This window comes from Halichoerus grypus, chromosome 7 (genome assembly GCF_964656455.1).
Source record: "Halichoerus grypus chromosome 7, mHalGry1.hap1.1, whole genome shotgun sequence".
In the NCBI taxonomy this organism is placed as follows: domain Eukaryota; kingdom Metazoa; phylum Chordata; class Mammalia; order Carnivora; family Phocidae; genus Halichoerus; species Halichoerus grypus.
The window spans coordinates 154,542,546-154,566,255 of NC_135718.1; the positions used below are offsets into that span (position 1 = coordinate 154,542,546).

At 54.7% G+C, this 23,710-nt stretch overlaps 2 protein-coding genes and 1 long non-coding RNA gene across 12 annotated transcripts in view; 2 read left to right on the top strand and 1 right to left on the bottom strand.

The window, feature by feature from the left end:
- The window catches only part of LOC118519826 (GON-4-like protein), a 67,324-nt gene extending 53,214 nt beyond the window's left edge, over nt 1-14,110 (top strand). For 5 of the 7 annotated variants that reach the window (XM_078078553.1, XM_078078552.1, XM_078078554.1 and 2 more), the window contains 14 exons: nt 646-796; nt 2,801-2,917; nt 3,297-4,967; nt 5,589-5,844; nt 6,433-6,617; nt 7,491-7,688; nt 8,749-8,892; nt 9,407-9,550; nt 9,653-9,772; nt 10,845-10,958; nt 11,375-11,585; nt 12,003-12,636; nt 12,727-12,829; nt 13,163-14,110. In XM_078078553.1, coding sequence (XP_077934679.1) covers nt 646-796; nt 2,801-2,917; nt 3,297-4,967; nt 5,589-5,844; nt 6,433-6,617; nt 7,491-7,688; nt 8,749-8,892; nt 9,407-9,550; nt 9,653-9,772; nt 10,845-10,958; nt 11,375-11,585; nt 12,003-12,636; nt 12,727-12,829; nt 13,163-13,312 — 4,198 coding nt within the window. In that variant the 3' untranslated portion in view covers nt 13,313-14,110. Of the gene's footprint in view, nt 1-645; nt 797-2,800; nt 2,918-3,296; nt 4,968-5,588; nt 5,845-6,432; nt 6,618-7,490; nt 7,689-8,748; nt 8,893-9,406; nt 9,551-9,652; nt 9,773-10,844; nt 10,959-11,374; nt 11,586-12,002; nt 12,637-12,726; nt 12,830-13,162 lie in introns of those variants that run through there. The other 2 variants (XM_036067485.2, XM_078078556.1) reach the window with 2 other exon arrangements.
- Nucleotides 13,645-17,708, bottom strand: MSTO1 (misato mitochondrial distribution and morphology regulator 1). Of its 4 annotated transcripts, none has more exons than XM_036067498.2 (14): nt 17,584-17,708; nt 17,353-17,488; nt 16,861-16,930; nt 16,692-16,767; nt 16,371-16,425; nt 16,145-16,232; nt 15,855-15,972; nt 15,647-15,781; nt 15,385-15,537; nt 14,971-15,102; nt 14,716-14,897; nt 14,370-14,477; nt 14,176-14,288; nt 13,645-13,913 (listed from the first exon to the last, which is right to left on the bottom strand). In XM_036067498.2, exons 1-14 carry the CDS (start codon nt 17,665-17,667, stop codon nt 13,699-13,701), a joined length of 1,665 nt encoding a protein of 554 aa, XP_035923391.2. In that variant the 5' UTR covers nt 17,668-17,708; the 3' UTR covers nt 13,645-13,698. The 4 variants fall into 4 exon arrangements, with proteins under 4 accessions (XP_035923391.2, XP_035923393.1, XP_035923389.2 ...); XM_036067500.2 differs by having other exon boundaries at nt 13,645-13,937; nt 14,209-14,288; nt 14,370-14,474; nt 16,145-16,283; XM_036067496.2 differs by having other exon boundaries at nt 14,370-14,474; nt 16,145-16,283.
- A 207-nt stretch (nt 17,709-17,915) lies between these two features.
- LOC144382644 (uncharacterized) lies at nt 17,916-23,193 on the top strand. Its single transcript, XR_013450033.1, has 2 exons — nt 17,916-20,916; nt 21,156-23,193. It is a non-coding gene; the product is annotated as an uncharacterized LOC144382644 (long non-coding RNA).
- The last annotated feature ends 517 nt before the right edge of the window (nt 23,194-23,710 follow it).

Genomic DNA, 23,710 nt, shown 5'->3' on the forward strand with positions numbered 1-23,710 from the left:
AGGTTCCGCGTGCTGTCTACGCCGGTGATCTTCCATGGGCCCTGGGACAGCCCTTTTATCTGCCACTGTCTCATTTTTTCTCCTCTCCTGTTTTGCTGTTAGTGGGGCTTCGGCAAGGATCTTTGCATATAGAGCTTTTGGAAGTCTTTTGAGTTTATCCCTTTGGGTAAATTCTCAAGCGTGAGATTATTTGGTAAAGTCAGGAACATTTTCATGGCTCTTGATGGTATTGGCCCACTGCCATCAGCGAATTGCGGTAGATAGGTAACCGCAATCAGATGGCTTATGTCGGGAGGCAGTATTGGTCCTGATTTAATACGTCTCACACCGTGCCAATTATTCATTTCATATTTAGCCCCATTCTCCTTCCTTTGAATTTCGTTTGTACTATTAGTGTGAAGCACGTCACGATCTGACATTTTTTAGTGATTCATGCCCATTTTTCCTCTTCCCACTTGACTGGGAACCCCTGGTTGCGTCTCCGTCATTGTACTTACTCGCCGTGAGTAAACACCTGCAGATCTCTGTGGGGCAGCCATTGGCTTGCACAAGAATGAGGTGGGGTGTACCCTGTGGGCTGCTCTGGGGAGAGGGCGTTCTGCAGAACAGAATAAGGCGAGATTTAGGTCATGGCTCCTTTCTCAGTTTGTTGGCTTTAGGGCTAAAGCACTTTGAAGGGACCAAGTTTCCTAAGCTGCTGATCAGCAAGTACCTCCTCACCTGCAAGACCGCCCACCAGCTGACAGTGAGGATCAAGAACCTCAACATGAACAGAGCGCCTGATAACATCATCAAAGTAAGTGCTTCCTGTGAACTCCCCGGGGTCTCCCTCGGGCTCAGCCTCACAGCAGAGGGCCCTGGTTCCTCCCACCAGAGCTGGGTCAGTCCCCCTCTGGCTTTTCCAGGGACATTGACTCTTGTTCTCCTCTGGAGTGTCATCTTCTTCCTCTGTTACGGGTATTTCTCCTAAAAATAAAATTACTCCAACTTTTTTTTTTTTTTTTAAGATTATTTATTTGAGAGAGGGAGAGAGCATGAGCTGGGCGGGGCGGGGCGGGGCGAGGGAAAAGCAGACTCCCCGCTGAGCAGGGAGACTGACTCAGGGTTCGATCCCAGGACCCCGGGATCATGACCTGAGCGGAAGGCAGATGATCAACCGACTAAACCACCCTGGCGCCCCAAAATTGTTCCAACTCTTAAAAAATTTCTCAACTTCACATTTCCCTCGAGCCGCTTTCTGTCTCTTTCCCGCTAGCCTTCTTGAAGGGTAGACAACACTCCACTGTATCCTCCTTTCCTTTTCCGTGTGGGTATATACTTGTGTATATATATTGTGTATAGAGGTTTTTGAGGGTGGTGTGTCTACGTCTCTATCTGGGTGGCTTGCTTGTCATTGCCACCACTTGATGCTTTGGATTGAAGCCTTATTTAGTAAAGTGCAACACGGGTGACAAAGACTTGGGCCTCCCACTGCCACAGCCCTGCCATCATCACAGGTGTCTTCTGTCCCCCGGTTCTCCCACGAGACCACGGTGTTGGTTAGATTCAGGGCTCACATTGTAAGCATATAATTGCTTGGTACGTGTCCCTCCCAGCTGAGCTGTGTGGTGTAGCGTGATTGCTTTGCTTTCCTGCCGACATGTTTTTGTGGAGTTGGTAATTGCATTTGGGGGAGCCGGTGGGGCTTGGTCTCGGAGGTGTGTATTACCTGTTCAACACTGGAGTTTACTTTAGTGCTAGGAATCTGTGGTCATTTTCAGCTTCCTGAGGAAGCCTCTCCCCAATTCCGCTTATGTGTTCCCTCTAAACATGTTGCTCTCTCCGCTCACTACACGAACGGCTTCTTGGGATTTTCCTTCCCCCATCATCGTGGGTTGGTTTTGCTTCTTTCCTCTGTGCATCCTCCTGGTCCCCAAACCCACATCTTTCTTGATTTTACTTCCTTCTTTTAGTGGAGCACATCCTCATGGCATTCTGGGGAAGAGTGCTTGAGAAACAGGTGTGTAGATTTAAACTGGCCGTATTCCTGGTGTTCACGCTGCGTGGACGGGACCGGAGGCCGCATCCTGGTTTGTGTGTGTGACCAATGTCACCGTGCGACATAAGGTCTTACCTTTGGGAGAAACTGGGGGAAGGCTACATAAGACCTTTCTGTCTTATTTTTGCAACTTCTTACGAATCTAATTATTTAAAATAAAAAGTTTTTTTTTTTAAAGATTTTATTTATTTGACAGAGAGATAGCGAGAGCAGGAACACAGGCAGGGGGGAGTGGGAGAGGGAGAAGCAGGCTTCCTGCCGAGCAGGGAGCCCGATGTGGGGCTCGATCCCAGGACCCTGGGATCATGACCTGAGCCGAAGGCAGACGCTTAACGACTGAACCACCCAGGCGCCCCTGATTTCTGTTAATTTACTCTTAAAACTGCCTCAGTCTCTTCTTTCCCTTCCCCTCTGATGTCCTTTGCACCATTACTTCCTTAGTAGGAAGCTTCCGTGGGTCGCGGCTGAGGGTTAAGGTGCTGCGTGAAGGAGCAGATCTGAAGGACAGGCTCCGATCTTCTGCTTCCTTTTCTCTGTGACCTAAACTTCTCCCTGTCTGATGATCGCGAGTGTTGCAGAATTGTCATTAGGATTGAGAGCTTAGTGTAATTTGAAATGCAGAGCATGTAGCACGTGCTGGTTATGGTCATGTGTGTATTGGGGGGGCGGCGTCTCAAACTGCCGCACACTTTGCTCCCCAGCCTGACAGAGGGCAGAGTTTCTGGAGAGACTGTAACTCGTGTGTCATTTCTTCACTCTCAGTTTTATAAGAAGACCAAACAGTTGCCCGTCTTGGTGAAATGCTGTGAAGAGATCCAGCCCCATCAGTGGAAGCCACCTGTAGAGAGGGAAGAGCACCGGCTTCCGTTCTGGTTAAAGGTACAACTTTCCTCCTCGAAGTGTGTCGGAGGCAGAAGGACACCAAGCCCTGGCAGAGACGCCAGGGGTGACTTTACACTCCTGGTGGAGCTATAGCTCAGGGACGGGCTCAGCGGATCTTCCTTCTTCCCCCCTCTTCTCCTGCTGCTTCCCCTTTCCCCCACGTGACTCTGCCACCTCTGAAAAATAGTGGGTAAAATGATACGGCGTTTCTAGAGCATGTAATTAGGGTGTAGTCTTTAGAAATTGGATATCCTTCAAGAAAATTCCTTGAAAAGATTTTTTGAGACTGTCCTGGAAAGGCCCCTAAAATCTCGGAAGCCCCGTTCTTTTCTCCAGGTTCTGACATGTGCTGGATCAGTGTGTTCTTGTTCTCTAGGCCAGTCTGCCTTCCATCCAGGAGGAACTGTGGCGCATAGCGGATGGTGCCAGAGGGGGAGGAGGTGTGACTGGACCTGCTGAGGGCAGCTCAGAGCCAGGCCTGGGAAGAGGCAGCTCGGAACTGGGGAGTGAAAGTCTGTACCCACTGCTGTTGCCCAAGGGGGTAGTCCTGAAACTGAAGCCAGTGGCCAGCTGTTTTTCCAGGAAGGCCTGGAGACAGAAGCGGCCATCAGTCCTGAAGCCCCTGCTAATCAGACCGAGCCCCTCTCTCCAGCCCAGCTCCACCTCTGGGAAAACACCAGCTAGGTCAACTCTGTCCGAAGCCCCTCCGAGCAAAATGGTGGTCCGGATTCCTCACGTGATCCAGCCAGCCACTGTCTTACAGACGGTGCCCCGTGTCCCTCCACTGGGGGTCACGGCGGGGGAGAGTTTGGAGTCTCCGGCAGCACTGCCTCCCACGCCCCCTGAGGCCAGGACCAGCTTCCCTCTGTCTGAGCCCCAGACCCTGCTCTCCTCTGCCCCTGTGCCCAAGGTAATGCTGCCCTCACTTGCCCCTTCTAAGTTCCGAAAGCCGTGTGCAAAGCCAAGAGCTTCCAAGAGAAAGGGGGCCAAGGCCTCTCTGTGTCTGGAGCCAGCCTCCCTCCTCCACCCGGTCCCCGTGATCTTCACTGTGCCCGCCGCCACGGTGAAGGTCGTCAGCCTTGGCAGCGGCTGCAACGTGATCCAGCCCGTCAGCGCAGCTGTGGCCCAGGCTCCTCAGACCATCCCCATCACCACCCTCTTGGTTAACCCCACTTCCTTCCCCTGCCCACTGAACCAGCCCCTTGTGGCCTCCTCTATCCCACCCCTGATTGTTTCCAGCAACTCTGTGAGTCTTCCTGTTTCCGCCACCCCTGAGGATAAGGCCCAAGTGAATGTGGACATTGGTTGTCCTTTGGTTGAAGGGAAAAATGCCTTTCAAGGCCTAGAACCCAAATTAGAACCCCAGGAACTATCTCCTCTCTGTGCTCCTGTCTTCCCCAAAGAGGAGCACAGCCCAGGGCCCCCAGCAGCAGATCACGTGTGCCAGGAAGAGCAGCCAGAGCACAGGGCCTGTGGCTGGACTCTGGTGAAGGCCGAGGATGGGAGGCAGGCTCTGGATACCCTGCCTCCAGGGGACTTGCAGGAAACGGTCAAGATGGAACCTCAGGACCCCGGGGAGGATAACTCCAGTGGGTCCCCAGGGCAGGACACCTGTGAGGACAGCAGAGAGGAACGTCCTGTGGGATTGGATGCTGGCTTCCCAGCTGAGGAGCCGAGTGGTCCTAGTGAGCTAAGGAGACAGCCAGCCTTCCAGCAGGACGACGACAGAAGTGAGCCGGCTAGAACCTCGTCAGCTTCTCGGGAACCTCGGGATGAGGGAGACTCCGGAGATGTGAGCAGAGGATCTCCCAAGATGGCTCCTTCCTGCGCCGACCCTGAAGTGCGCAGCAGCCCCCCAGGCAAGTCTGAGGACCTGGCCAGCGCCGTCGGCCAGGCGCTGGGGACCCCAGCTGGGCCGGAAGCTGGGGGCGAGAAGGACGGGCCAGAGGAGGAGGAAGAGGAGGACTTTGACGACCTGACCCAAGATGAGGAGGATGAGATGTCCTCAGCCTCTGAGGAGTCTGTGCTCTCGGTCCCGGAGCTCCAGGTGAGAGCTGAGGAATATTCTCAGGTGTTCTGTGGCCTCAGTAATTTGCTTGATTTGTTGACAGGCCACCTGCTTGCTTGCTGCACTTAGTCCTCCTGTCATTTTTTTTTTTTAAGATTTTATTTATTGAGAGAGACAGCATGAGAAGGGGGAGGGTCAGAGGGAGAAGCAGACTCCCCGCCGAGCTGGGAGCCCGATGTGGGACTCGATCCCGGGACTCCAGGATCATGACCTGAGCCGAAGGCAGTCGCTCAACCAACCGATCCACCCAGGCGCCCTCCTCCTGTCATTTTTATTTGACTTTTGAATACCGTGTGGGACAGTTTTGGGGGCGGGGGGTTGAGGCGAGAGGGGAGGAAAAGGTGAACTTTTAGTTGGCTGTTATGTGTGACTCAGTCACTAAAATGTTAGATTGAATCACCTGTGCGCAATTTAAATGCCTAAACATGTAGATCGTTAAGTGTGGATCCCAGCAAAGGAAAACTGTCTTCCCGGTAGAAAGCGACCTTTCAAAACGCCTCTTCCCCCACCTGCTGCTGGGCTGGCAGCCCAGCTCTCCCTGCGCCGGTGGCCTGTGGGGAGCCGGCGCCAGCCCTGTGGACGCTCTCGGGGGCTTTGCAGGAAACAATGGAGAAACTGACCTGGCTGGCCTCTGAGAGGCGTGCGGGCCAGGAGGGCGAGTCCGAGGAGGAGAACTCCCAGGAAGAGAACTCTGAGCCTGAAGAAGAGGAGGAAGAAGAGGCAGAAGGAATGGAGAGCCTGCAGAAGGAGGACGAAATGACAGACGAAGCCATTGGAGACCCTGCTGAGAAGCCGCCGGCCACCTCCGCGTCGCCCAGGACTGCTCCGGAAGCGGAGGCTGGCAGCGCCCCGCCGGGTGAGTGGTGAGCCTGGTGTGCGGGGCGGGTCTCAGCCGGCCTCCTCTCTAAGCGCTGTGCCGAACGGCCGGTCCGAAAACCAGGTGTGAGATCGTAGCGGACGTCCTCTGGGCCGCCCGCCCGCACGCTGCCCTCCCCCAGACATGTTTGCCTAGAGCCTTTGCGGAGAAGCGTGCTCAGACATTTCAGATGTGACTCCTACCGGCCGCTAGGTCTGCGTTAGGTTCATGCAAGCTTTTATGCCGGTTCTCAATCCGTCTGTCACGTGCGCGGCTAAGAGCGACGTTTATTTGCGGTTCCTCCCCAAGACCCAGTGCGTGAGAGCCCGGCGTGAGCCCGTGCCCCCGCTCAGGACTCCCGCTGGCTGCGTGTCGCAGCCGAGGGCCTTCTCTCATCCCGGGGGTGGGACTGCCATCGCTGCGGGGGCTGGCCTGCCACGCCATCGTGCCTTCCTGCCACGTTCCCGCCAGCTTCTCCCGAGGCCGTCCCGGACAGCCAGCGGGATTTGGGTGGGGTGGGTGCGTGTGGCCGAAGGGAGGAGTGGGGTTGTGGGGCCCGACAACCGTCTTTCTCGTGTGTTTTCCCAGGAGAGAGCGGCCGAGCTGCTGGGAAGGGCCGGGGCAGTCAGCGAGCTCGCAGCAAGCGGGGAAGCCGGGCCCGGGCCAGCAAGGACACGTCCAAGCTGCTGCTGCTGTATGACGAGGACATTCTCGAGCGGGACCCCCTCAGGGAGCAGAAGGATTTGGCCTTTGCTCAGGCTTACCTGACCAGGGTAGGCAGGGACTGCTTCCCGCTACTGCCCGTCCCCCCAAACGCGGCCACTTCTCCTTCCAGGGACCGGTGTTGAAAACAGTCTGATTTTCAGGCCGCACGGCCGCCTCGTGTGCCTCTGCCTTTGCTCTCTCCTGGAATTGCCCTCAGATCTGAGAGAGAGAGACAGGACCCAGGCTTCCTCGTCCACGGCTTGTTGTGAATCCCTGAGCATCACCCCTCCGTTGTTCAGAAAGCGGGGAAAGGTGGTGCCGCCATCATCAGGGAGAGGGGTGACTTCACTGGGTTGGCTAAAGCGGGCCTTTCCCGAGCCCTCGGCAAGAGAAGAAAGACCGTTGGTGCACTGGCCAGAGAGTGGACTCCGGGAAGTGCCCTGGTCTTCGAAGAGCTGACCCCACTGTGCCTGGCACTGCCCTTGGCATGCAGCCGTCTGGTTCCTTTATCCCCCCGGCGGTTCGGCCTGCCAGCAGTGACGGTCACGCCTTCTGGTCTGCCGACAGTTGACCGGCGTTCCTGATGTACGCGCTGTCGGCCCGCGGTACCACGCGGAACTGCGTGTGCAGAGCGCTCTTTGTCTGTCTCAGTGCGGGGCTGAGATCAGGAGGGAGAGGCTAGGGCCGTGGGCTGGAGACACGCTCACTTGGTTTGGTAGGGAGGGCTGTGGCCCCTGGAGAATGAAGGCGTGTCAGAGGCCGGCCAGCAGGGGAGGGGCGGTGGTGCCCGACTCACTGCTCCGTGTCTTCCGTGAGCAGATCTCAGGAGCTGTGGGAGGGGTAGCCTCCGCAGGGTGGTTCTGGGGCTCGGTGTGGGGACTCCTCCTCCTCGATCCGTACGGCTCTTTCCTGTCCTGACGGCGGAACGTCTTCCCGCGTAGGTACGAGAGGCGCTGCAGCATATCCCTGGCAAGTATGAGGACTTCCTGCAGGTCATCTATGAGTTCGAGTCCAGCACTCAGAGGCAGACAGCTGTGGATCTCTACAGAAGCCTGCAGGTTCTGCTCCAGGACTGGCCTCAGCTGCTGAAGGATTTCGCTGCCTTCCTGCTGCCCGAGCAGGCTCTGGCCTGCGGATTAGTGAGTGGACGCGTGAACGCCACACCTGGGGGGCTGCTGGGTCTGGGGACAGGGGACCTGAGTAGAACTGGTTAACACCATCCTCGTCTCTCGGCGACTCCCGGTCAGACGGCCCTGCCTTGGCCCAGGGTGATCAGCGCCCCCTTGTTTCAAGGGGTGGTCTTCCCAACCCCTCTTCTCCCGTTTTCTTTGTACGTGCAATGAGGGGTTGTACCCTCGGTCGCCAGTGAAGACCGTGGATGAATCACGCACCCTTTGCTCCTCCCTGTTGTAAAACAGGTGTCCGTTCCAGCAGATACTTACTATGTGTGTCCAGTGCATCGTCAGGCAGGGTTCCCGGTCCTAGGAATATAGTAATTACAAAAGAACGATGTCCTTGTTCTCATGGAGTTCTCTTGGGGAAAGTCAGGTGATAAACAGTAAAATATATATAGTGAATGTACATAAGGATCACACAGTACATGTGAACAGTAAAACGTATATAACGGGGGCTAGAGAGCCGCAGGGGGCATGGGCGGGGGCGGGGCCTTGCAGTTCTATTTCGTACACGGTGCTCGGGGATGGCCGCTGCAGCAGGTGACATTCGAAACGTTGGCCAGTAAGGGTCTCCACGCGAGGGACGTCTCAGGAGCTCAGGAGAGGGAGACACGGGAAGGAAGGGTGGAGTGCGTTCTTCTGGTCGGCTTGAGGCAGGCCCGTGGTCCCGGGGTGGGTCGCCCACCTGCACGTGCTTTCTCCCCGTGTGAGGAGCAGCATGGGTGCGGGCGCTCTGTGGACGGTGACGAGCTGCGGCGTCTGATGTCACAGCCTGTGAGACAGCCAGCAGCTTGACATGCGCACGTCTCTGGACGCTTGCCGTCCCGTCCTAGGAGTCTTGGGTTGGTCGCCTTTGCAGCCCAAGGTGCATAGATGCCAGGGTCTTAGGCACCGTCTGGCGGCTGTAAACGGGCTCCCTGTCGCCCCCGCTTCCCAGCCCAACGCTCTTGTTCCGTGGGCGTAGCGCCCTCCGGTCCGCGCTCGCCGTGCACGTGACACTCTTGCTTTCTTTCCACTGGGGTAGTTTGAGGAACAGCAGGCGTTTGAGAAGAGCCGCAAGTTTCTTCGGCAGCTGGAGATTTGCTTTGCAGAGAACCCCTCGCACCACCAGAAGATCATCAAGGTGCTGCAGAGCTGTGCGGACTGCCTGCCTCAGGAGATCACGGAGGTGCTCTTTCCTGTCCTGGCACCCGTGCCCGTTCTCTTGCTTCTGGGGTACCTTGGACTTCCGGAGGGGATGAAGAAGGCGAGGACTTTTTCCGGCTTTCCTGAAGCATAAACCCCTGGAACAGGGGGTGCTTGTCCCCTGAAACCAGAGCCTGACTGAACTCAAAGGCTCAGGGTTGCCATCAGTGCCTGGAAGGGAAGCTCAGGGAAGGAGGTGATGGGGCCTGGGGGGGGACTCGTCTCCTCGCTGTGCTCGGGTTGCTGCCGGGGCTGGAGATCAGGAGGCCAGGGTGCAGAGTGTGGTCATCAGGGATCAAACACATTATTAATTCCCCTCCAGTGTAGGCACGCGAGCAGGGAGGGGACGCTGAAGAAGTCTTAGCGGTCCAGGAGAGGCTTCCGGCTGTCCCTTAGTAGACTAGGAGGGTAGACCTTGGGGGTGAATGGGACTGGTTTGGGACGGCAGCCTGGAGAGGCCCTGGACACTTCATCCTTCCCCCGACCACTCTCCCCAGCTCAAGACGCAGATGTGGCAGCTTCTGAAGGGCCATGACCACCTGCAGGACGAGTTCTCAGTCTTCTTTGATCACCTGCGCCCAGCAGCCAGCCGGATGGGGGACTTTGAAGAGATCAACTGGACCGAGGAGAAGGAGTATGAGGTACCGGCCCCGAGGCTGCAGTGGGCTTGGGAAGGGGGAAGGCCACGCGTCGGAGGGGTGCCTGCCCAGGGTCTGCGCTGAGGGGCCCCTGCTCCTCCCCAGTTTGACGGCTTTGAAGAAGTGGCACTGCCCGATGTGGAGGAGGAAGAGGAGCCCCCCAAGATACCCACGGCCTCCAAGAGCAAAAGAAGAAAAGAGATTGGGGTCCAAAATCATGACAAGGTACCCCAGGTTGTAGGGCGTCACCCGCTTGCCATAAACCAGGCCTTGAGTTTTCTGCGTGTTTCTCTGGCTGGTGCGGTGCGCGGCCTCTGGGGCCCCAGGCAGTCACGTCAGGCTGCAGAGCCCACCGGGGGGCAGGGGGGAGCTGCCGAGGAGGCTCCCCCACGGCTGCCCCATTACAACGATGTTTCCCCCTTGGCTCTCTGGCTTGGAGTGCTTTCTCTTGCCCTTGGGTCTTGATTCCTTCCTTTCTGTTTGCGTGAAGAGGTAGAACCGAGCGTCCCCACTTAGCAGTATCGGTAACAGCCAATAGTCAGCTGTGTGAGAACAGGTGTGTACCTCTCGGAGGTGGTGTACCCGGGTCGTTCCCTCACTTCCTTGCACGGCAGGGCCACGAACAGATGGCTCTGCATTTGACCGAAGAGGAAAGGGACGTGCAGCGCGAGGCCGGTGCTGGGGCCTCGTGTCTCCTACGTGGCAGTGCTGGGGTGCGGACCCCGGCGGTCTGGAGTCTGCTCAGACTCAGTGCCCTGCGCTGCTCGCCCAGGAGGAGTCCGTTTTCCTCTTTTCTTCTTCCTTCGGCAAAACTGCTGCTTAGCAGCGGGATGACCTAGGGCAACTTACTGAATCTGTGTCAGCCTCTTCGTCGTTCATGGGGGTAGTAACGGTCCTGGCACCTGGGGTCCTGGAACAGAGAGTGTCCCTGAGGGCCTCTCCGTGCACAAAGCAAGCCCCCCGCCCCAAAGGGGTCGGCGGAGGGGGCAGAGCCCCAGGCACAGGGACGCGGGAGCCAAGGTGGTGGGTCATCCCAGGACTTTGCCTCCGACTGTATGTGACTTCAGTATTGAAACATCTGGGCGGCTGGGCTAGGTCAGTCCTCCGGGTCGCTGCAGGACCGTGGCAGGGAACTCCGGCGGGCCGTGGTTGTCTCCCCGGGCCATGGGAAGAGCTGCAGTGCCACCAAGCATGCTGGGTGCTGGTCGGGGCGGCTTGCTCGGGGGGCCTGCAGCCCGTGTGCTCCCTGGGCGCCGCGCACGCTAGGCGGCCGCTATCCAAGCCCAGTGTCTCCTAGGAGGCTGAGTGGCCGGACGGAGCCAAGGACTGTGCCTGCTGCTGCCACGAAGGAGGCCCTGACTCCAGGCTGAAGAAGAGCAAGAGAAGGAGCTGCGGCCGCTGTGGCAGCAGGGTGAGCGGGGGCGGGGGGCTGGCACGGGGGGCCGGCTGCTATCCCTGTCACGCAGTGAGTGTGCGTGCGCCGGACAAACAGAATCCTGGACAAGTATGTGATGGATTTTGCTTTTTGAAGATAATCCTGTGGGTAAGGAAGGCTTTTGAAATTGGAACAAAATGAACCACTTCAAATATTTCAGATTTTTCTTTTCTTTCTTATGAAATACACAGACCTTAAAAGTAATGCCAGTTATCTAGGGGAGGGTTGGTTGGCAGCAAAATTAGAGTCCTTGGTTCGAGGAGTGGGAGAAGCGGACTTTAAAACTGTCAGTTGACCTGCTGAACATCGTGGCCGGGCTGCTTCCCGTGCTCAGGCCCCTAAAACAAAGGCCGTGTGAGGACACGCTTGACCAAGAAGGCTGTTCCCTGCAGGTCTGTGACAGCAAGTCCTACAAGAGCAAGGAGCCCCAGGAGTTGGCGGGCAGCAGTCCCCACCGGGAGGCCAGCCCTGGGCCCGGTGCTAAGGAAGCCGGGCAGGGCAAGGACCTGCAGGAGGAGGAAGCCCCCGAGGAGCGAGAGAGCACGGAGGCAGCCCAGGACCAGCCTGGCAGGAGTGTTGGAAGCGGAGGGACGCCTCTTCCCGGTGAGCCCCGCCTCTGTCCCTGTCCCCACCTCATTCTAACGTGCTTCAAGCAAGAACGTCTTCGAGCCAACGCGCTGCCCATTAGATTACTCAAGTAATAGGAGATCCTCTGTCCGGCTTTAGCTTTGCTGTGGCCTCTGCCCCCTGGCAGAATTGGGAGTGCTACCACCCGCATGATGCGCACTCTCTCCCCCTGCCCTCCTGACCCCTGTGATCTGCACCCCGAAGACTCAGTCACTCTGGGCCGTGGCAGAGACCCGTATCACCGTATAAGCGACTTCAGGCCCCACCCTTGCCTCAGTCTTTGAGGTTGGCGCTCTGTCAACAGTAACCAACCTGCATGGCCCTGCGGTAACTCGGGGTTCTAGGTGCATCTTGACCCTGTCTGTACCCTCAGATCTTCACTTTTCTCTTAAGCAGGATTGGCAGTGGGGAGCACTCCGCTCTCCCCTCAGGAAGTGACTCTTACAGACCAGCTCGTCCTGGATGACCCACGGCCCTGCTCGCCGGAGACCCCTCGCCTTCCCTCCAGTACTGGGGCCATGCTCTGCACTGGGAGGAGAAGCCAGGCTGGGCAGGAGGTCCTCTCCTGCCCTCAGGCACCCCCCAGACTTCGGAAGGAGAGGGAGGACCAGAAGGCAGTGGGTGAGCCAGAGGCTTCCATGCCTGCCTGGGAGGCTTCGGAAACAGAGAAATGGCCTGGAACTGTTGAGCCCCCTGCTTCCTTCCTGAGTCCCGTTTCCTCAAGGACCAGAGACGTGGGGAGAAGACAGGTGTCTGAGAGATCAGACACTCCAGAGAGCTGGTTGCTGGCAGGCAGAGCTGCGGTGAAGACAGGAAACAGGATGTCCCCTGTCCGTGAATCTCCTTCATCAGGAATTGACACCTCAGAGACTTCTTCCAAAGTCCCTAGGGCAGGTGTGGCTAAGGACAGTGGGAGCCAGGGCAAGGGTCCAGCGGGAGAGCCGCCCCCGAAGGCCACAGAAGCGACAGTCTGTGCCAACAACAGCAAGGTCAGCTCCACGGGGGAGAAGGTGGTCCTGTGGACAAGGTAGGTAGGGGTGGAGGACGTGTGTGTGTGAAATTCGTGGAACACAGCCACGTTCCTCATCTGGGACTAATTGTGGTACGTGGTTTCCAGGGAAGCTGACCGTGTGATTCTCACCATGTGCCAGGAGCGAGGAGCACAGCCACAGACGTTCAGCAGCATCTCCCAGCAGCTGGGAAATAAGACCCCCGCCGAGGTCAGTGGCTTCAGCCCTGCTAGAGCGTCAAGCCCCAGGGAAACCGAGGAAGGGACGGGGTGGCCAATCGAGAGACAAGCCCCAAGGGCCCAGAGGAGGGCTTGACTCACAGGGCACACGGCAGTGGTTCTAGAAGAGAAAGGGCACTGGATTTTGAGGTAGAATCCCAGAGATTCCGTTCTAGTTTGTTTTTAGGGCCAAACCTGAAGCCTCTTGAGTTCCCTTATCTGTGGAGGGCGCGACCCTCAACACCTTGCTGTGTGGAGCAGACGAGATTGTTCCCGTCAGCGTGTCGTGCTTCGTGTGTGTGGGAACTGCACCTTCTCGCCCTAGGTTTCCCACCGTTTCCGAGAGCTCGTGCAGCTCTTCCACACGGCCTGTGAGGCCAGCTCCGAGGAGGAGGAGGACGCCACCAGCACGAGCAACACAGACCAGCTGTCAGACCGCGGGGACCTTCTGTCTGAGGAGGAGACGGACGGGTGACTGGGCACGCATGCCTGTCGTCTGCACCTCCTGCCCCCGCCGGCCCCCGAGGGAGGGCGCTCGTACTGTGCCGGGCTGCCCCCAAGCCCGGGACACAGAGCCGCAGGGGCTGAGGACAAGGACAGAGGCAGACCGGGGGCTGGACAGCCGTGCCCGCGTAGGCGTCGCTCAAGGCCTTCGGAAGCTACGTGTGCTCGGCCCTGGGGGGGAGAGGGGCTCAGCTCCTTTTTTCCCCTTGGTCCCACGGCGCGTATTTATTGTGGAGACCTGATCACGGCGTTTCTAAATGCAGCACGTCCCCGTGCTGGTGCAGCCAATCCCAGAACACGGAGTCCTGCACCCACGGTGTTTATTGTAAAGCAGCGCTTTCCTTTGCTCGGAACACCTTAGTCCGCAAGGCCGTCGCCACCCTGGTAGCACTGGGCCAGACTGCCCAGCTCCTGCAGCGCCTCCTCCACGTCCCCCTGCTCCACCCCGGCGTCCATGAAGCTGGCCCAGCGCCGCACGTCCAGTTTGCCGAGCTCTCTAGCCAAGTCTCCCAGGGCCCGGCCCGAGGTGGAAGAGGAGCAGAGGGCCCCAAGCACTGGGATGCTCTCCACGGCTGTGGGGGGACAGAAAGGGGAGCCTGCCCTGGGCTCTGCTGCTGACAGGGAAGTCTGGGCCTGCGGCAGACCTGGCAGGGGCGTGAACCCTGTGAATCCTGAGCGCTGCCCCCTTGGTGGACCAGTTCCCCAGAGGAGGCCACTCCCCTCAGTGGCTGCAGTGGCCTCAGTGAATAAAGGGACGTTTACCTGTGGACTTCCGTGCCTCCCTCTGGTCACACATACAGTGCGAGCTCTCATGTCCCTTCGCCACCCACGTACCTGCCCCCAATGGCGGGCCATTCAGAAGCAAACCGTGCCGGCCGAGGCTTGGGGAGAAGAGGCAGGGGTACGGAGGAACCACCTTGCAGGGCGCCAGCAGTAGGTGGGCGGAGCTGGGGGGTGAGAGCAACAGCTGAGCGAGAAGAAGGTGAGCAAAGTCGGGTGTGGGCGGGGAGAGCCGGCCTCCCACTGACCTCCTGACTCCAGGCTGCTGCTGCTGCAGATACTGGGCCAAGACGTCTTCCCCAGTGCTGCACGCATGGAGCGGTGACGGCAGACGTGTCCCTGGGGCGAGCCGGCTGCTGGAACAAAGCCAAAACCACCTTTAGTCTGCGGCAGTGTGGATATGGAGCTGGGAAGTCTTGGGTTCTCAGGCCATCAGCTGAAGCGGGGTGCAGAGGGTCTCTCTCTCTCTCTCTCTCTCTCAACGTGGGGCAAAGGGAGGAAGAGGCAGTGCTCTGCGGATGTCCAGAATTGTTACGGAGAAAAGGATGTGAGTCAGAAGTCTGACAAGGGCTCCTAAGAACCACCCGTCCTCACCTGGTGTGGCATGCTTTGTCTAGACCTCTCAGCACCACTGACTGGGCAAAGCATGTTCCAGAAGGATCCCCACAGGCAGACAGTGGGGTCCACGCCGTGGCTCCTCCAGGCTGCACCAAGGCATCAGGAAGGGACTGGCCTGGGACCAAGGGGAAAGGGATGGTTGCTGCTGCCGTCACCACCTAAAGGTAAGGGGGAGATCAAGTAACTGAGCGTTTTCTCAGCGCTGACCCGACCCTTCACAAAGCTCCACACCTTCTTCCCAGAGGAGTTCAGCATATCAGCCAGATGAACCATGGAAACCGGTGAGGAACGCAGGCGGTAAGGAACAGTGACTGTGTCCAGGGCTGTCGCCAGGATGGCAGCGCAGTGGAAGGGCAGAGTGGCCTGTAAAGAGGATATCAACAAGGGCACTTAGCGTTTCAGGTCTGGAGAGCAGAGCGTGAAGGCAGAAAGATTCCTAATGGCAGAGAGGTCCGGGTGCTTTGGGACAAAGCAGGGTTGTGCTTGGCCCAAGGCTGGACAAGCAGAGGACAGTGTGCTGTATCGTGGCTGAGTTCAAGCTGAGGCTTCGCGAAGAGGGCTGGTAGCAAAGGTGCGATGGCAGGTCAGGGTGGTGGTGGGAGGGCACTGCTCTACCTGCCATGTGAACAAGAGCTTGAGCCTTACGTCATAATGTAGGTGAGGGAAGGTGACCGGAGGCTCAGGTCGCAGTCCCAGGCTCCCGCCCAAGGACAAGGGGCAGACCAGAGAGCTGTGAGCAGACATGTGCACCAAGCCAAAAGCTGTGTTCAGCAGACGATAGATGTTTTTCTGGGGCTCCTGGGGAAAAAAAGGGTAATTGGTTTTAAGCAGCTTTCTCCCTGGGCTGTCATCCCCTCATTTTTCCCTCCCTGCCCCTGGGACTGCCTTTTCCCCAGGTTCTGCTCACCCCGAGACTGTAGGGACCAGGGAGCAGGCCCCAGGTCATTATGCCCCGCCCTGAATACTCGTCCCGTAGCAACTCTGTGGCCTTCGCGCCGACGCCAGAGAAGCCGTTGTGCAGGTCACACAGGATCTGGAAACCCTGGAAGGAGGCGAATAATGACAGACGGGACGAGACAAGGCTTCTGCCCGTGCCCCCCACGCCCTCCGGCTACCTGCAGGTAGTCACATTCCTCCATGTAGAAATGCAGTCTATCCTCCAGCTCTTCCAGGTACCTGGGCTCCTTCAGGACACTCTCGCCTTGGCCAAAAGCCTCCAGGCGGCCTGCTTCCCTGCCATGCATGAACACAGTCCTGACTTGCAGGAACCCCGCCATTCATCCCTCCCCTACCCGCCGCCCCAAGATCCTGTGTTCAGGGAGGGCAGGGAAGATGGCCTCCAGAGCCTTATTCAACATCAGTGGGGACCCAGGTCCTTGCTTCACAGCCTCTGCGGCCCCCATACCCATCATGGTTGTACTTCTGAATCATACAGATGCTCCGGGGATGGAGATGGACGCGCAGGAAGTCTGACCAGACTCTGATGCTGCTCTCTGTGGGGATAAGTGGTTTGGGGGCTGTAGCAGCAGGGAGTGGTGGGGGACCTGAAGGAAAAGCAAAGGAAAGGCACATTTCTTCGTGTTCCAGTTCTGCCCGGTTCCCCATCCCGTAGTACCTGGTGGAAGTCTCACCTTTGCCATTGGGGATGGGTTTGACCCTCCAGATACCATCACTACTCAGCACTCCCTGGGAGAGATGAGAAACATTGCATTTAGCTCCAGCCAGTCCAGAAGGAAAAGTTAATTTATTCTCCCTGATTTTGCTGGCCACACCCTACAGCTTCCTTTCATTCATGTAGTCACATTTCTTTAAGAAAAAGTGCTTTTTCCTAAAATGCCATTCCAAGCTCTTTAAAATGATCAAAATCCTTTTTTTTTTTTTTTTTCCTGTGCCCCAATGGGGGCAATCTAGTTATAGCGCTGGGTTTAAAAGCTTAGAGCAGAGGCCCTCACCTCTGCACTCAGAAGGTCCTGGAGATAAGGATTTTGGGGATAGAGTTCCTCCTTGTGCGTGGTGAGCTTTCCCTGCCTGAAAGAAGACCGATTGGTTGATGACAGGGACGGTTTCAGTGATTCTCAGGCTTCCTGTGCACATCCCCCCTCCTCGGAGGACCACAGGTACCATGCTATCGCTGCATCTAGCTGTCTGTCTCCGTAGAGGCCACCTTCTTGTTTTAGGGAGCTCAGACTACCTGTACAAAAGAGAACAGCTGCTGTCAGGTCAAAGCCTAGCCCCTCCCCGCCTTCAGCTAATCTTCTTGGGGTCTCCCGACGACCTGCTGCCACCCTCCCTCCAGCCCTTGGCTCTTCCAAGCTTTCCTGAATATACAGGAGTTGGAACAAGCCCTTGGCTAGGACAATCTGGGCACCATCCTTCCACTCCCAGCTCAGCCATGAGCTGTGGGGCCCTTCGAGGGGGCCACGATTCACCACCTCGCCGTCCCCAGGAACGCGGAGCCCGTTCCAGAGTCGGGTCGTGAACGGAATAAGGCGGTGCCCTCCCGTGGCCAGCGGTGCCCGCGGCTGCTCTCGCTGGTGCTGCAGCCTGGGGCGGACGCGAGCACCGCACGCCCGGGGGCGCCTGGGCGCTGGCTGGCCCCGGCCACCGCCTCACCCTTCAGATCCATGAGGATGAGCCTGGGCGTGTAGGTCTCCTGGCCGTGCGCCGTCCGGCCGGCCCGGTACAGGACGTCGGGACACAGCTCCCCCGGCGGCTCCCTGGCATCGGTCGGGGCGCACAGCGCAGCATCCTGGGGTGACACAGAGGAAGGCCCGGCCTCAGCGGGGACCGCAGGGTCGGGCCGGTAGCAGCGGCCCCTCGGGGGCAGCCGGCCGGAGGCCTCACCTGCTGGTTCCACCAGTGCGCTCCCACGAAACCCGCGAAGTGGCCTAACTGCAGCGTGAGCACCTCCCGTGTCCCGCCCGCCATGCCGCTCGACTCCGCTGGGTCGCGCAGCCGCGACCGGCCAACTCCTCCGCTCGGAGCCGATTGGTTCGTAGCCTTGTGGGCGGGACCTCGTTCCCCGTGCTCTATTGGTGCGCCGACACATCCTTTCCCATCAGATAAGCGATTCGTCAGGCGTCGGAGGCCCCGCCCACACCCCGGCACCGCCTGCGTGGGACGCGCTCGCTGGGGGGCGGGGTCCGGCGCGACCGGAAGTAGCGGGGCGTGCAGGGGGGCCTCGCCTGGCCTGGCGGTCGGTTCACGCGGGTGGCTCTGCGCGGGCGGTTCCCGTCGCGGCCGCGGTCTCTCCTCAGGGGCTGCTGCTGCTTGGCCGACGGCGCCTCAGGAGACACACCCCTGGCCCGGAGACTAGGCGCCCCTCTTCCCGCGCGGGTCCCAGCCCTCCTGGCTTCCGAGCGTGAGGACTCGCCTGGCTCCGTGTCACCTTACGGGAATGAGGCGCCCTACGCGGTCCTTTGTCGACGTTGTCGGAGAGACTCTTTCCCCACCCCTGCGTGTACTTGCAGCCCCTTCCGTGGCCTCGCTGTGCGGGGACTCCGCGGACGAGGGCTCCGCTGACTCGGGGACCGGGGTCGCTCCAGCGTGCGGCCGGCGGGCGCTGCGCTGAGCCTTCCTGTGCCCGGCGCCCGCGCTCGCTCCGCGGGGTGAGGGCCCGGGGCGGACGCGGGGGTCCCGGAGCAGCCGCGCTCGCTCCGCGGGGTGAGGGCCCGGGGCGGACGCGTGCGGTCAGAGGCTGTGCTCGGACTTCGTAAATAGCGCAAACTGTCTTCTCGAGCTCATTACCGGTGTAAACCAGCGGCGTAGGGCAGTTTGAGTTGGTGCTCCGTAATCTTTAAAAATGGTGGGCCTCATCACTGGTGTTCATTACGAGGCTGAGCGCTCTTTTTCATACGTTTATGAGCCATTTGGATATCCCTTTTTTGTGAACTGCACGTTCAACTCTCGTGGCCATGTTCTTTGGGTTGTCTCGTTGATTTGTAGGAGTAAGTACTTTATTGGGGATACAAACCCTTTGTCAGTTTTATGTGTTGAAAATACTGTCCTGTCACTCTGGTTGCCTCTTCGTTTCCTTAAAGGGAGTTTTTTTAGGAGAATAGAGGTTTGTTATTTTGTCTTTTTAAATGTAGTCACATTTATGGACCTTTTCAAATATTACTAATGCTGTTTATGTTATCTTCTGGGCTCTTGCTCCTGTCTGTTCCAATTTCACAGGATATGTAAACAGGATATTTAAAAAGTGTCTTAGAGTCCCCAAGGAGACTAAAAAAGGGGAGGGTGTTAGGGGTGACAGAACAGCAGCTAATAAATGTAGAAGGAAGGATAGGATTTAGATTGCAGCCATCAGTTTAACAGTTTATTCAGATGAGGGTCATCAATGGATGTTAAAACCTTTGGGTGATAATTTATGGGAAAACGGGATGGTTTCAGGATTTCAAAGTAACACTCTACTTGTTCATTACATTGAGAAAGCTCCTTTTACAATGATGGATGCCAGAATTAACCAAGTGATCAAATTTAGCATCACCAGAATGAAACAAACTGCAGTGATGTCAAGTGTGGTAGACAGAAAGCATCAGCTGTGTATCGTGTTTGCCAAAAGCATTTAACCTGTATCTGAAGGGAACAATGAGACAAATCCAGAATGTGGACACTCTGTAAAATAACGGGCCTGGCATTTTCAAAAATGTCAAATAACAGAAAAACCAGAGGGTCTACTGAAGCTAAGAGGACACTAAAGAGATAGTTCAGCGTAAATGTAATTTGTGAACTTTGATTGGAACCTGGATTGGAGCGGGGGTGGGGTGGGGCAGCCATTGGGATAACTGGAGAAATTTAAAATTAGAGCACATTAAAAGAAAAAAGAAAAAATAGAGCACATATTAGAGTACATTATGTCCATGATGGGTTTCTTTGGTTGGTTAACGATATCCTGGGTATGTAGAAGATCTTATTCCTAGGAGAAACGTGATAAAAGACGTGTCTGCAATTTACTTTCAAATGATGACACAAAGGAAATAAATATGTAGAAAGATAAAACTAGTGTGACAAAAGGTTAACAGTTGAATCTAGGTGAAGGTTATATGGGATTCTTTTGTACAGCTCTCTGCATTCCTGTAGGTTTGACAGTTTTCAAAATAGTGTAAAAGGTGAGAGTAAGTCTTGTCTATTCTGGGCTTTTTTATAGCCACATATAATATTTAGAATTAGTTTGTCAGGTTGCACAGAAAAATTTAAAAATCTCTAGGTGTTTTGATTGGGATAGCCTTGCATCTCTGTAGATCGGTTTGGGGAGAATTGACACCTTTACGGTAGTCACTTTTCTAGTTTATATTCTACCATTGATTGAGGCCTTTTAAGTTTTCTCCAATAATATTTTATAGTTTTATTTATAAACATCATATACATACCTTGTTACATTTATGTTTTATCTATTTCTGTTGCTATTGTAAATGAAATCTTTAAAGTTTTATTTTCTGTTGTTACGGAGAAATGCAGCTGAGGTGTGTACCGCCATACCCAGCAACACTGCCGTGCGCACTCAGTAATTTTAATAATTTATCTGTACACTCGGATTTCTACACCATCATATCCACAAATAATGATGACTGTATTTATCCCTTTCCAAATCTTATATATAACATTTTGTTTTCCTCATCTCAGTGTATTGACTAGGAAGAATGGTGTGGAATCGAATGTCTTGTTCCCCGCCCCCCCTCCTACCCCCCCATCTCAAGGGGAAGCTGTAACCCTTCACTTCTGAGTCTGATGTGGACTGAAGAATTTTTTTTTTTTTGAAGATTTTATTTATTTATTTGACAGAGAGAGACACAGTGAGAGAGGGAACACAAGCAGGGGGAGTGGGAGAGGGAGAAGCAGGCTCCCCGCGGAGCAGGGAGCCCAATGCGGGGCTCGATCCCAGGACCCCGGCATCATGACCTGAGCCGAAGGCAGACACTTAAGGACTGAGCCACCCAGGCGCCCCTGACGTGGACTGAAGAATTTTTGTCGGTACTCTCTGTCGTCTTGTGGGAAGTTTTCTTCTTCTTCTTTTTTTTTTTTTTTAAGATTTTTATTTATTTATTGAGAGAGAGCATGAGAGGGAGGAGGGTCAGAGAGCGAAGCAGACCCCCTGCTGAGCAGGGAGCCCGATGTGGGGCTCGATCCCAGGACCGAATGGATTTGGAATTGGAAGAAAACTTTCTCTGAATGAAGGTGATAATTTTATTCTTCCTTTGTTTTGCTAATGGGATAAATTATAGTTTTTTCCTTTTTTATTGAAGTATTGTTAACATAGGTGTTATATTTCACATGTACATAGGTGTTATATTAGTTTCACATGTACAATACAATGATTCAACAGTTCTGTAAATTTCTCAGTGCTCATCAAGATAAGTGTATTCTTACATAGTTTGATTTTTTTTAAATAACATTTTTATTTATTTATTTGAAAGACAGCAAGAGCGAGAGACGGAACACAAGCAGGGGGAGTGGGAGAGGGAGAAGCAGACTCCCAGCTGAGCAGGGAGCCTGATGCGGGGCTCGATCCCAGGACCCTGGGATCATGACCTGAGCTGAAGGCAGATGCTTAACGACTGAGCCACCCAGGCACCCCTACATAGTTTGATTTTTGCATATAATCTTATCTTGTATTCCTGGAATAAACCTTGACTCATTTGTCTTCTATTAAAATGTTGGATGGATCTGATTTGTTTGGGATTTTTGTATCCATGTTTATGAATGAGATTGGCCTATAATGCCCTTTTTATGTAATGTTTTTGTCAGGTTTTAACATCAACATAATATTGGCCTCAAAAAACAAGTTGGGAAGTATCTTTCCTTTTTCAGTTTTCCCCTAGAGTTTGTATGAGATTGGCATTATTTCTTCTTTAAGTGTTTGGTAGAATTTACTGATGAAGTCATAAGGGCCTGGCATTCTTTATAAGAAAGTTTTCGACTATGAATTCTGTAATAGTTCTATCTTGCGCCACTTTCGATAAGTTGTGTCGTTCTAGGAATTTGTCTCTTTCATGTTCAAGTTCAGTTATTTCCATCAAATTGTTCATAATATGCCCATTTAATCTTTTTTTTTTTTAAGAGGGTGGGTGTGCATAAGTGGGGGAGGGGCAGAGGGAGAGGGAGAGAGAGAATCTCAAGCAGACTCCCACTCAGTGTGTAGCCCACCTGGGGTGGGGGCAGGTTGATCTTATGACCCTGAGCTCATGACCTGAGCCAAAATCAAGGGTTGGATATTCAACAACTGCGCCACCCAGGCGCCTATTTAATCTTTTTTAATGTTTTTAAGATCTGTAGTGTTAACCCTTTATCATTTCTGATGTTGCTTATTTCAAAGGTAAAAAGTCACTTTCACTTTTTTCTTGAATATTCTCACCAGATGCTTTTAAAAATTAATTTTAATAGCATTCTTAATAGATTTTATATATTTATTTGAAAGAGAGGGCATGTGTGCACGAGTCAGGGGGAGGGGCAGAGGGAGAGGGAGAAGCAGGCTCCCTGCTCTAGATCCCAGGACCCTGAGATCATGACCTGAACTGAAGGCAGACGCTTAACTGACTGAGCCACTCAGGTGCCCCCAATTTTAATAGTATTTTCAAAGAACTAAATTTTTAAGTTTTGAGTTTAGTACTTTAACGGTCATTTAGTTTGAATTACTTTCATTTCCATTCTGATTTTTTTCTCAGAAGAGTATTTCTTAATTTCCAAACATAAGGAATTTTCTGTGCATGTATTTGGTATTCAGTTTTAGCTTAAATTGCACTGGGGTCAGAGAATACCATTCGTATGATTTAAGTTCTTTGAAATTTGTTGATATGACCTAGTGATAGTCAACTTTTGAACAGGTATAGGTGTGCTTAAAAGGAACATATATTCAGAAGTGTTTGGGTTAATTAAAAAAATACTTTCATTAAGACAAATTTGTTTATTATGCTACTAGATTATATGTTCTAATTGACTTTCATCTATCAGTTACTGAAGTATATTAATTCTCCCACCACGGTTTATTTTTCTGTCTATTTTGTCAGTTTTTATTTTCTGAGGTTATGTTATTAAGGCATACTACTTTATTTTTTAAAATATTAACATAATGTATTATTTGTTTCAGGGGTACAGGTCTGTGATTCATCAGTCTTACACAATACACAGCGCTCACCACAACACATACCCTCCCCAGTGTCTGTCATCCAGCCGCTCCCCTCCTTCCCCGACACCGAGAGTCGGTCGCTTAACCAACTGAGCCACCCAGGCACCCCCTTTTGTGATTTTAAATGTTTTAGTTTACTTCATATATTTGGCTCTATGCTACACTTTGAGTGTCTGATGTGAAGCAATGGCCCAAATTCATCTTTTTGCATGTCCATTATTACCAACTATCCCAGCACGATTTGTTGAGGATTATTTTTTCCCCCAATAAATTGTCTTGACATCTTGACTGAAAACCAGCCGACCATAAATAAAAGGTTTTTACCTGGATTCTCAATGTTGTTCCATTGACCTGACCGCTACCCTTACGCCCGTACCACACTGTCTTGATTACTGTAGCTTTCTAGGATGTTTTGAAAAAAGGAAGAGTAAGTCCTCCCAGTTTGCTTTTTTAAAAAATCACGTGGACTATTCTGGGTTGTGTCTGTTTCCGTATAAGCTGCAGGGTCAGCTGCCAGTTTCTGCGGAGAATTGTCGGCTGGGAGTCTGGTGCCGACCGCACTGTGCCTATTAGATCCGTCTGCGGAGAGTCGGCCGGGAGTCTGGTGCCGACCGCACTGTGCCTGTTAGATCCGTCTGCGGAGGATTGTCGGCTGGGAGTCTGGTGCCGACCGCACTGTGCCTATTAGATCCGTCTGCGGAGGGTTGTCGGCCGGAGTCTGGTGCCGACCGCACTGTGCCTATTAGATCCGTCTGCGGAGAGTCGGCCGGGAGTCTGGTGCTGACCGCACTGTGCCTGTTAGATCCGTCTGCGGAGGATTGTCGGCTGGGAGTCTGGTGCCGACCG

Coding starts and splice junctions, on each gene's coding strand:
- MSTO1 (XM_036067495.2), bottom strand. CDS start 17,667: ATGGCGGGCGGGACACGGGAGGTGCTCACGCTGCAGTTAGGCCACTTC. Junction 15,103..15,384: donor TCCCTCACCTACATTATGAC/GTAAGGCTCAAG, acceptor TCCTCTTTACAG/GCCACTCTGCCCTTCCACTG. Junction 13,914..14,175: donor TGGCCCGCCATTGGGGGCAG/GTACGTGGGTGG, acceptor GTCCCCCCACAG/CCGTGGAGAGCATCCCAGTG.